Here is a 12,725-nt window from a genome sequence, read left to right as displayed (position 1 = left end):
TGTACTAGTGCTTAAGTTCTGTACCTTATAGTAAATATTTTTGCCTTGTGGTGCCCTGCCAGTCTCCAGGATGTAGTCATAGTTGCGATGGTCAATGATGAGGATCCCGCCTGGTCTGACCATGCTGGCGATGTTTTGAAGGGCCAACTTTTGGTCACTTTGGTCTCCTAAAATTAATAAGAGATCATGTGTTAGTTAACAAAAAGATGTTTGATTCAATCACATTTAAACTTAATGAATAAAACGCATGATTCATTAATATTTTAACTGACTTTCAAATAATTTTCAAATCAACCCTATCATTGAACTTCCAAAACAATTAAGTGGTGGCTGGAAAAATAAATTAACCACAATCTGTTTGAGAAAATGACCTGTAGCATCCTCCTTCACACACCTTTAAAGTCTGGTAAGTGGGCAAATGAGTTGCCAAGACAGATGGCAGCATCAAACCCTTCCCCTGGTTTCTGAATGTCTTCAGGTAATGTTAACCAGTTGGCCTCTTCAATCACTGAACAAAAGAGAAAAGGTACAGGTCAGATTTGAAAACTGTGGCTCCTGTTGATTAGCATCTCAGTCTTGAGTTGTCATACCCCACTGGTCAAAAGCTTGTTCTTTTCTTCTCTCCCATCTGGCTTTCAGTGCATACTTGAGCATTTTGTCACTGGCATCCACACTAACCATATTAAATCCCTCCTCAACCAACATAATGGAGTCAACGCTACAAAACATGAAAATGGAGATATATGCCTTGATCAGTTATCCACTTCACAACCTCATAATTATTATTCTTACAGTATAGAAAAACAAGGATTCCAAAAACCTACACAAATCTGTTGCAAGGATCTTTTTTTTTTTTTGTGATTCAGTGCCAATTACGCTATTTTCTGCAATGTAAGCCACACTAAAATTTATTATTCTTGACAGCATGGTGGTTTAGTGGTTAGCACTGTTGCCTCACAGCAAGAAGGTCGTGGGATCGATTCCCATCTGTGGCCTTTCTGTGTGGAGTTTGCATGTTCTCCCAATGTTTGCGTGGGTTTCCTCTGGGTGCTCTGGTTTCCTCCCACATTTAAAGACATGCAGGTTACCTTTTACAGCAACATTTACAACTTTGTTTTGAACAAACCTCCCCATTTTTCATTTTCACTGAGCCCAGTCTGTCCTTCATTCTTTTGTTTCATTGACCTTGCTTTTTGTTTGATTACAACCCTAACCCTAACTTTCTGGGGAGAGCCCTGTTTTCTGCTTCCTGTCAAAAGTCTGGCTGTAGCATTTTGAACCAATTGGAGAGCCCTAATGCTGGACTGCGGTAAACCAGAAAATAGGACATTGCAGTAGTCCAATCTAGAATTTCAATTTCATTTCATTTATATAGCCCCAAATCACAACTGAGTTGCCTCAAGGCGCTTCACACAAGTAAGGTCTAACCTTACCAACCCCCAAAGTAACAGTGGTAAGGAAAAACTCACTCTGAGGAAGAAACCTCAAGCAGACCATACTCAAATGGGTGACCCTCTGCTTGGGCCATGCAGAACAATTCACAAAATGAATATACAGGAAATGCTGTTGGTACACAGGACAGGAGGGTTGCCAGCACAAATGCCACACCCATCTCTGGATGGAGCTGCACCTTAAACAGAGAGGAAAAAAAAAACAGAATCAGGCATCAAGAAAATACAAGAAATACAGTATAATTTGCCAGCATTAAACAAGAAAACAGAAGAAATACTAAGGTGATCTAGAAGAGACAAAGGCATGAATCAGGGTCTCAGCATCAGCCATAGACAGGATTTGATGAATCTTCACTATATTTCACAGGTGAAAGAAAGCAGTCCTCATAATCTCTCTAATTTGGAGGTCAGAGGACAACATAGGATCAAAAATTACCCCAAGGTTCCTCACTTTGTCATTATGATGACACACGAGCCTAGGCTAAGCGTTAGTTGGTCAAATTGATGCCGATGTCTCACTGGACCAAGAACCATCATTTCAATCTTATCAGAGTTTAAAATTAGGAAATTGCTAAACATGCAGCTTCTCACTGATGCAAGGCAATCTTCTAAGGATTTTATGTAGATGAGATTACCAGTAGTTATCTGCATGTATAACTGAGTATCATCATCATAGCAATGAAAGGTAATCCCAAAATGCCGCAATATGTGCCCAAGGGGTGCTATATAAAGGGAGAAAAGCAGGGGGCCTAAGACAGACGTCTGTGGTACCCTAAATTTCATGTCACTAAGGTTGGAGGTAGTGTTATTGTACAAAACAGTGAGAACGACAGGCGGTCAGGTATGACGCCATCCATGTAAGGGCACTCCCAGTAATCCCAAAATGATTTTCCAGCCTATCGAGTAGAATATGATGATCCACGTATCAAACGCAGCACTGAGATTTAACAGCACCAGAACCGTAGTGGTGTCTGAATCCATTGCTCGCAGATCATTTACCACTTTAGTGACAGCCGTCTCTGTGGAATGATATATTCTAAAAGCAGACTGCAGTGGCTCAAAAAGATTATTCTCAGTAAGGTGGTTCAATAGCTGCTGTGAAACCACCTTTTCCAGAATTTTAGAGCAAAATGATAGATTTGCTATCGGCCTATACTTTTTCAATATACTAGGGTCAAGATTAGATTTCTTAAGTAATGGTTTAATCACTGCAGATTTGAAACATTTAGGAAAAGATCCAGAAGTTAATGAGATATTAATCATTTCCAGTACAGTCAGCCCAGGAGTGGACCACAGGTCCTTAAACAGTTTTGTTGGTATAGGAGCAAATAAGCAGGTTGTGCTTTTCGTACACGTTACGTGTTTCGTCAGCATGCCTAGAGAGATACTATCAAATTCTGTAAATCTACGTAATATGTCAGTAATGGCACCCACCTTAATAGCAGAGTGTAGTGGCTGGGTTAAGGCATGCTGGGATATGCTCAACCTAATGTCTTCTATTTTCTTCTTGAAGTAATCCGAGAAATCTTGTGCTGTAAAAGGAGAGCCACTTACAGGTGGTTGTCCATGAATAAGTGTTGCCACCATGTCAAACAAGAACTTTGAGTAATGCCTATTTTTGTTGATCAAATCAGAGTAACAGGTCTGTTTTGTAGCCAGTAGTGCATGCTTATAGTCTGAAATCGCATCACGCCATGCGAGGTGGAATACTTCTAATTTTGAACTACGTCATTTCCATTCTAGACCTCTAGCCTTATGCTTGAGGTCATGCAAGTAATCACTGAGCCAAGGTGACTGTTTTTTGGGGGTGGTGGTTTTAATATAGGTGGCGCAATTATGTCGACTAGTTTTGCGTGCTGAGTTTAAACTGTCTACTGATTGGGCATTTTCCAAATGTGAAGCTAAGATATCAGGCAGTCTAGCTTTGAGTTCAGCCATAGTTGAGGTGTTGATGCATCACCTCAGTGATAAATACGATTGTTGTTCCACTAAACAGCAGCGAAAATGTAAACCTAATGAGTGATCAGAGAACACCGATGCAAGAAGCATGATGTCAATTTTCATGACAGCAATACCATGTGTGACAACCAAATCCAGGGTATTTCCACTAATGTGCGTTGAATCCTGAATGCATTGCTGAAAACCTAATGCATCCACAATTTCCATAAATGATTTGCAGAGGGATCAGAAGGCTTATTTATATCAAATCAATTTTATTTATATAGCGCCAAATCACAACAAACAGTTGCCCCAAGGCACTTTATATTGTAAGGCAAAAGCCATACAGTAATTACAGAAAAACCCCAACGGTCAAAACGACCCCCTGTGAGCAAGCACTTGGCGACAGTGGGAAGGAAAAACTCCCTTTTAACAGGAAGAAACCTCCAGCAGAACCAGGCTCAGGGAGGGGCAGTCTTCTGCTGGTACTGGTTGGGGCTGAGGGGAGAGAATCAGGAAAAAGACATGCTGTGGAAGAGAGTCAATGTTGAAGAGAGTGAATGTTGAAGTCACCAATAATCAGAATGTTATCTGCACTCGTAGAACGCACCAAATTCATCTAAGAGTTCAGAATATGGGCCAGGGGGCCTATATACAGTGACAAAGTAATATGGCTGATTTCTATTCTTCTGACCTTGGCAATACGTAGCATCATGGGCAGAGCGGAGAATCAGATGTTCAAACAAATTAGATTTGTGACCTCCAACAGCTCATAAACTAAACCTAGATTTATAAATAAGAGCAACACCCCCATCTTGCTACACATCACGAGGGACGTGACTAAATGTGCATGTCGGTGGGCAGGCCTCATTTAAGGGGAGGACAGCTGTAGGTTTAAGCCAGGTTTCACATAGCCCAGTCATATCTAAGTGATGATCAATAATTAGATCATTGATCAACAATGATTTTGGGCTAGCGGCCGGCGATCACCTTAGTATTTCTTCTGTTTTTCTTGTTGATTAATGCTGGCAAATTATACAGTATTTTTTGTCTTTCTGATGCCTGATTGTTTTTTTTCTCTCTCTTTAAGGTGCAGCTCCATCCAGAGATGGGAGTTGTATTTGTGTTTGCGACCCTCCTGTCCTGTGCAACAACAGCAATTCTTTTATATTCATCCGTGAATTGTTCTGTAATTTATGTTTGTAGCATGGCCCAAGCAGAGGGTCACCCCTTTGTTTTTAAAATGCTTATCGCAAAGCGTTCTCTTTTTTTACGACATCGTGTAAGTTTTATAAGTCCGCCAACACTGATCTGTGTGTTACAGATACAAATCAGTTTCCTCAGATCCGCAGAGTTTCACGGCGGAAAAATGCCACTCAAAGTGTAGCTGTTACGACAGTTGTTGTAAAGCAGGACTGGTTGGTTGCTGCGGTGACGCTGTGTGGCTAAAACTTAGCATGTGGACATCCCAAACTTTTAGAGCTTTCAAGATTTTAAAAGAAGATTTGTGCAGCATGTCTGTCACAGACCGACGTCGCACAAAGAGAAGATGGCGAGAAAGACTGTTTGAACAAGTCTTATAAGGACAAGAATCCGTGGAATCGTCGCTGGCTTCATCAACACACCTGAAAGATAAAAGAAACGGGAAAAGTGAACTGTGTCCTCTCAGGAAAACACGGTAAGAATTTTTCTCTGCATATTCTCATTCTCATGCATAATTTGGTTTACAGTTAAAAGGAAAATCATTCCAGGTCCTACTTCCACATCATATTCTGTTATTTCAACATCATCTACAGGTCAAATAAAAGGTTGATGTAGGATCATTTAAGAGATTTGTTCTTCCAGGAGATGCTGAAAAAGTATCAGATAAAAATTTAATTCTAGGGCCCCACAGGGCCCTAGACCCCAGCTCCTAGACGCTACCCCACCCCCTCCCAGACCCCCTACAAATTTTCCTCGGATTTCACAATTTTCATTTCACAGCCCTGGCTTAGAGACTGTAGTATTACTACCACTAATATATTAATGACAAAAAAAAACATGATGTTTCAGAAGCATGCAAGTGCCATTCAACAAAAAATTAACTATTATATAAGTGGATATAATAGTAATAATATTATATGAGTGGATCCTTGTCATTTGATTGATGCTTTGTATGTCACATGACATGGATTCATTCATCCCATTTGTGTTGCATTGCATTTAGAGTGCGGCTTGGTTCCATTTAGAGTGTAAATTTGGTTCCATATGTTTGGTACCGTTGCACTCTTCGCACACACGCGCGCATGTCCTCGTGCGCACATGTGATCGCGCACACACGTGTGCACAAAACAAATCCACTGTGCTATCTGGGAGGCTGTTAGCAGGAAAAAAAGACTGAAAAGCTGGAGTCATTTCTGACGTGATTTTTTTGTCCACTCCACTGAGGACGTACACAGTTGACCAACCCAGTTGTGTGTGTGTTTGTGTGTGAGCACGCGGGGGACAACAACACGATGATTTGATTGAGCTAACTGATGCTGCAAATTCTTGTAACATACAACCCCTGGCAATAATTATGGAATCACCGGCCTCGGAGGATGTTCATTCAGTTGTTTAATTTTGTAGAAAAAAGCAGATCACAGACATGACACAAAACTAAAGTCATTTCAAATGGCAACTTTCTGGCTTTAAGAAACACTATAAGAAATCAGGAAAAAAAATTGTGGCAGTCAGTAACAGTTACTTTTTTAGACCAAGCAGAGGAAAAAATATGGAATCACTCAATTCTGAGGAAAAAATTATGGAATCATGAAAAACAAAAGAACGCTCCAACACATCACTAGTATTTTGTTGCACCACCTCTGGCTTTTATAACAGTTTGCAGTCTCTGAGGCATGGCCTTAATGAGTGACAAACAGTACTCTTCATCAATCTGGCTCCAACTTTCTGTGATTGCTGTTGCCAGATCAGCTTTGTAGGTTGGAGCCTTGTCATGGACCATTTTCTTCAACTTCCAAAGATTTTCAATTGGATTAAGATCCGGACTATTTGCAGGCCATGACATTGACCCTATGTGTCTTTTTGCAAGGAATGTTTTCACAGTTTTTGCTCTATGGCAAGATGCATTATCATCTTGAAAAATGATTTCATCATCCCCAAACACAGCTGACTGTGAACAACCAACATCTTTTGCAACATTGCCTGATGATTTACCTTCTTTTAAGAGTTTGATAATCCTCTCCTTTGTTTCAATTGACATCTCTCGTGTTGGAGCCATGATTCATGTCAGTCCACTTGGTGCATCAGCTCTCCAAGGTGTGATCACTCCTTTTTAGATGCAGACTAACAAGCAGATCTGATCTGATGCAGGTGTTAGTTTTGGGGATGAAAATTTACAGGGTGATTCCATAATTTATTCCTCAGATTTGAGTGAGTCCATATTTTTTTCCCTCTGCTTGGTCTAAAAAAGTAACCGTTACTGACTGCCACAATTTTTTTTCCTGATTTCTTATAGTGTTTCTTAAAGCCAGAAAGTTGCCATTTGAAATGACTTTAGTTTTGTGTCATGTCTGTGATCTGCTTTTTTTCTACAAAATTAAACAACTGAATGAACATCCTCCGAGGCCGGTGATTCCATAATTTTTGCCAGGGGTTGTATGCACACACACAAAATCCACTCCGCTGTAAGCCATCTGGATGCATTAAGACCTGTTCACATGAATCGCTGACGTGATTTTTGGCTGGACAGAGGAACGACACAAAGTCTTTTTTTTATGGAAGTCTGAAGTCAGTGCACAGCATCACTGGACTACACGTTACAGTGGAACACCAAAGTGTAAGTCCCTTTTCTGTTGTTTCTAAATTAATAAAATATCAAATGACAAGGATCTATTTTAGCCGTTATATAAAACAAATAATGAATGTTTTTAACATTCTTTCAATGGAACGAATCCCTATCTGGATGCGAGTAAAACTTAAAAAGTTTTCCTCTTGGCCTTGACTACAGACATTTTATCAACAGCAGAAAACAGACTGTAATGAATCTCTCTCTCTCTGTCTCATAAATGACACTGAGCACTGGATCGATTGCGCTTATCGAGCCGATTCCTTATCAATTCACCTCCTGTGAATTTTCGGTGTACTAAAAGTAGGCTTTACAGGTTTTCTAAATCAATAACATTTTGACGAGTCTTAAATAAATATGAAATTGGTCACTAGATCCTTGATCTCTGGACGTAAATAAAAATAAACAAAATCTGTAGTTTTTCTCAAAAGCATTTCCTTTCAGATATTAATGGCATGAACGTCACTCCATACCTCTGAGCTGAGCTCTTGCAGCCAGCTGTGCTGGAAGTCAATTGTAATTCATAAAGAATGCAGGACATCTCATTTTGGGAGGTAAAAAAACATTGTAGTCTGTTGACTGTGTTACAACATTTGGTAAGAGGTGTCATTTGATTTAAACGGTGATTCACTTTGAAGTTATTAATTCCGACTGGACTCTGTCTTGGCAGAGAGCGGCGCAGTGTTTGGAGCTGTGCAAACAGAACGGAGGATGATTCTCTTTTTTTTTTTCCTGCAACAAGACAAGGATCCCAGTTAGTGACTTTAATCTGCACCAAAGTGACTCACGATTGTCATTTTTAAATGGCCTTGAGAGGGGTTAAGAAGCAGACTTGTCGCTTCTGAAAAGCAGCAAAGCAATGAACCAATGAAGCAGTGGATCAGAGCACTGTTTCGTTGTTTCAAAGCGGAGCCCTTACAAAAGCGGTTGATTACAGACCTGCTGCAGGGTCTGTAAAAAATGTAAAGAAATTATAATTTTCCTGATAAAACACCCTCAAAAACAATGGCTGCTCTAAAGGACCGATAAGGGAATCGTTAAGCAAAAAGGCTATTGATGTCGGTGGATTGAATGTGTGAATGATCGGGGGGGGAGCACCTCACAGTTTGAAGACCACTGCATTAGATTGTATGTAATGGAGTTTGGTGAGACAAATTCTTCTGTTCATGATGTAACATAAGATTTTATTGTCGTAATAAGGTCTGTTTGTGTCAGGGCGGGCTGCTACCCGGCAACCGTCGTGGCTGGACCCGCGATGCAGGTGCAAGAGAAAACATGGTCTTTATTCCAGGCTCAGGTATGGTACACATTTGGTCAATCTGCGGAGCAGAGGTACAATCAGGATCAGGCACACATGCAGTCATGGTTGAGCAGGGGTCAGAGGCACGAGCAAACACAAACATCCGGGATGAGGCAAGAGGCATGGTCGAGGAGAACAGAGCAAAAACACAGTACACAGCAAGGCGAGGCAGAGACACGAGGCAGGTGCAGTGGAGTGAGAACATAATCAGAGGGGTGTGACGGAAACAGGGAACTATAAACAGAGACCAAGGACAGAATAAAATATAACAATGAACTGGGCATGAACATGAGAACTAATCAGAGGATGCATGGAAAATAAATACTAAAGCTAAACTAAACAGGAACTGACTAAGAAAACAAAGTGGTTGAACAAACTATAAGAAAAACAGTGACTACATGATAACAAAAAACAAAACCAGACATAACAGCATAACTGATAACACAAATGAGATGAGCAAAATAAAGACATGAAGAACAAAAGATCAATAATGAACACATAAACTGACAGACTACAAAACAAAACTATCACGGAACTGAACCATGGCTGAAACAAGGTGGCAAAGAAAAATAGAACACGGAATAAACACATGAAAATAAACAACTAAAAACTCAAAGTGGGAGCAGATGGTGGAAAAAGAAAGAGGGAAAAAAAATAGGATCAAAGCCCCGATCAGGGTCAAAACATGACAGTTTGGAAGATACTATGACAAAGGCGAACTGAAGATTGGATGTCGAGTAACTTTCTACTTTTAAACACTGATAAGACTGAAATGTTGGTTCTTGGCCCAGCAAGACATCACCCTCAATTTGATCAGCTGGTGCTTAGCTTTGGTTCGTGTGTCATACATCACACTGACAAAGTGAAGAACCTTGGGGTAATGTAGTACAAGGACTGCTTTATTTCATCTGTGAAATATAGAAAGGTTCATCCCATCCTGTCTACGGCTGATGCCGAGACCCTGATTCATGCTTTATCTCTTCCAGACTGGACTATTGCAGTGCTCTATTTTCTGGTTTACTGCAGTTCAGCATTAGGGGTCTTCAACTGGTTCAAAATGCTGCAGCCAGACTTCTGACACAAAGCAGGTTTGACCACATTACACCCGGGTTTGGCATCTCTTCACTGGCTTCCTGTCTCTTTAAGATCGGACTTTGAGGTGCTGTTACTGGCCTACAAAAGTGTTCGTCACATTTTAAAACATTTTTAAAGCGGGCTGTTTATTTGACGGTTTTGTTTCATGCCCAATTTTAAAAGGTTGGCGCTTTTTTATGCGACAGAAGTTCTGTTGACATCTTATTTAATCTGTCAGCTTCATACATTTTGACATGGGGGTTGCTCTGCACTGCGGTGCATCCAACACCAGTGACACCTAAGTTTAACACCATGTAAGCTGTCCGAAGATGTCTTAAGCCACCGTGACATTTGCATGAATTTGATCAGTAAACTCAGTGTAAACTCTTGTAAACTGTGTGCTGCTATGTGCCAGCGAGCAAAGAAAATTTTGAAGTGTTCAAAATTTCTGGCATGCATTAATTTTGTGCCACTTTCATGAACTTGTCACGAACATTGCGCAACCTATTCACAAACACAATATCTGTCATTGAGTGCAGGGCATCTGAACCTCAAATTAGATTATGAAGAGATGTTAACATAATTTTACTGATACATTATCTAACTCATAAGAAGGAATGAAAATGTTTGACCAATCCATTGCAATATGTATATTATAAATTAACATAGGGGGTCGTTTTGACCTTTGGAGTTTTCTGTAATTATTGTTTGGCTTTTGCCTTAAAGCGCCTTGGGGCAACTGTTGTTGTGATTTGGCGCTATATAAATAAAATTGTCTTTGTCTTTTTGTGCAAACAGTGACTTGGGGGCCTGTGGCTGCGGGTGTTGAGTTTTCCTTTTACCCAGTTCCGCAGGCGACGTCCAGCACCGTGCACACGCCGTGCGCTCTCAGCAGGGACACCAGCCAGCTTTTATACTCCTGCGTGCGGCTCTGCGTGTCTCCGATGTACAGCTGCCACACTTTGGCCGCTCTTCCGTCGGCGTACTGATCAGGAAGTCCCTCCGCGGCCACGCCGAGGGACCGGGTCCGAAACACGCTGTCGACCGACACATTGCTGCTTCCGGCCATTCTGCCCGACGAACACAGGTTCTGTTTACATGCGAGGACAGATTCAGTCTATATTTATACGGTAGCTGGCGGTCAGACGGTTAGTCAGTGACGCGCTGCTCCGAGCTGACGCCTTCTTTCTGATTGGTCCAAGCGGCCGCAGACAGCCGCTGCTTCTGTGATTTCACCCTGAATTTTGTCTTGTAGATTTTTATTATTTTTTTTTTTATACCAGCTGCATTTTGTGCTTTGTTTGTTGGACCTTTTTACGGTCACGTTTTGTCTTTGTTTGTTATGTTAATGTGTGTTTTATTTCCAGTTGGGCCACAATGGAAACAAGTGCTTTATGCTTTTTTGTGTTACCCAGTATATTTATATATCCATTTGTGTTTAATACATTTTTATACTGTATTATCTTACACGTTTACATTTTATACAAATAAAAATCAGTCAATCAGTCTTGGATCATACACCATGAGCGTTAAAGCTGTACTGCCTTTGTTTTTTTAAACTTTTTTAAGATTTAAGTCATAAAACGGATTTTCTTTGGCACCACTATAATTTTATTTATTAACCTTTTACATTGCCAATATAATCAAAATTCACATTGTCAGGAAAAAAGAAAGTTTCCCTGATGGGGAAAAAATTCAAAAGAATAGACGGCCTTAGACTATGTTTGGTAGTGACACATAGAGTCTGACAGCAACATCAGATCATGTGGTGGCTTCCCCCGACTTGCGCAAGGGACGCTGGGAAGCACACCACAACATCCAATCCATGATGCACATCAACTGGCTGCTTATCTGAACAACATAAATCAAGATTTATGTTGGTCAGATAACCTTTCTAAAAGAGGTTTCGACGTCAGTGGGCTTCCATCGGGTAAATAATAAAGGATTATTAACCGACTGAGGTCTGTACAGGGAAATATCAGACCAACATGGAGCTCTGATATCCCCAGACTGAGCAAGTGAGGTTAATAATTTGTTTATTATACAGCTATTATATATATTAGTTTATATATATAAACAGGCAAACTTACAATATCTCCAGAATATGAAAGCTGCTGACAGCTCGTAGTCCAACTTGTTCGCTTCACCTCCACGAAGAACTTGCTACCAGATGATCTGGTTGTTAGCTGGTAAAAAGCTTTCAATCTGTGTTTTTTCAGATGCTGTTTAGATATTTATGGAGTATGTTAATGTCTGACTTGCTTTTTCTAATCGCGTTTTTAGCTTCTGGTTTGTAAAGAAAATACACGTTTTGGACTGATTGTTATGGAAACCGGTCCGATGTGGGAAAATATCCAATCAGTAATTCAGCCAGTCAGAGCCCGCGTAACGTCACAACCATATAATAAAGGTTATTATTGTTATTATTATTATTAGATGCGGAAAAAGTTCCAAAACAGCTTATTTATGTATAAATCTGTTTCTGATATGTTTTGTAAAATTTTGTGAGAAATAAAACTTCTAAATCTATAAATATTTTTGGAACCAGATAACACCTCTGAAGTGATTCATAGGACCTCTTACGGATGTTCGGGTGCAAGCCTTGTGTACACAATTTCAAAACCTTATGCATGCACACATGTATGTCCTCCTTTAGACACTGTTAAAAGAAAAATAAAATATTTGATTCCTGATAAATTTGTTCTCTTCATTAAAATGATCTGTATTATTGAAACAATTAAAAAAAAAAAGCCAACATTATAATGCTTGCATTTCAGTAGAAACTAAATTTTGTCAGTTTCATGAAATTTGAACATTCAAAATATTTTGAGAAAACTTGCATGGTTTAGCTACAATTCACAACAATAATATCGATACATCCTTAACAATAAAGTCCCTGTTCCACCCAGAACACATATTGGCACTCTTGAATTTGCTTTGGTTGGTATGTTAGCTGTTATTTCATGTTAACCAATTTAAATTTGGTTCATTCATTCTATTTTTTCTACTGGTCGCAGTGGCAGCAGACCAAGCAGCTCAGGTCATACTTCCCTATCCTTTGCCAAGTCTTGCCACTTTTCCCATGGAATCCTGAGGCATTCGAGCCAGCTGGGAAATATAGTCCCTCCAGCATGTT

The 12,725-nt window shown here is 40.1% G+C and overlaps 1 protein-coding gene across 1 annotated transcript in view; it reads right to left on the bottom strand.

Moving 5' to 3' along the window:
* The window catches only part of gnmt (glycine N-methyltransferase), a 45,884-nt gene extending 35,183 nt beyond the window's left edge, over window positions 1–10,701 (bottom strand). The window contains exons 1-4 of the mRNA XM_034159563.1: window positions 10,432–10,701; window positions 591–718; window positions 395–508; window positions 25–167 (exon numbers count right to left, since the gene is read on the bottom strand). Of these exons, the coding sequence (XP_034015454.1) occupies window positions 25–167; window positions 395–508; window positions 591–718; window positions 10,432–10,658 (612 nt within the window). The 5' untranslated portion in view covers window positions 10,659–10,701. The remainder of the gene's footprint in view (window positions 1–24; window positions 168–394; window positions 509–590; window positions 719–10,431) is intronic.
* Window positions 10,702–12,725: the final 2,024 nt, after the last annotated feature.

The sequence above is a fragment of the Thalassophryne amazonica genome, chromosome 19, assembly GCF_902500255.1.
Source record: "Thalassophryne amazonica chromosome 19, fThaAma1.1, whole genome shotgun sequence".
In the NCBI taxonomy this organism is placed as follows: Eukaryota; Metazoa; Chordata; class Actinopteri; order Batrachoidiformes; family Batrachoididae; genus Thalassophryne; species Thalassophryne amazonica.
This window is presented reverse-complemented; position numbering and strand designations above follow the sequence as displayed.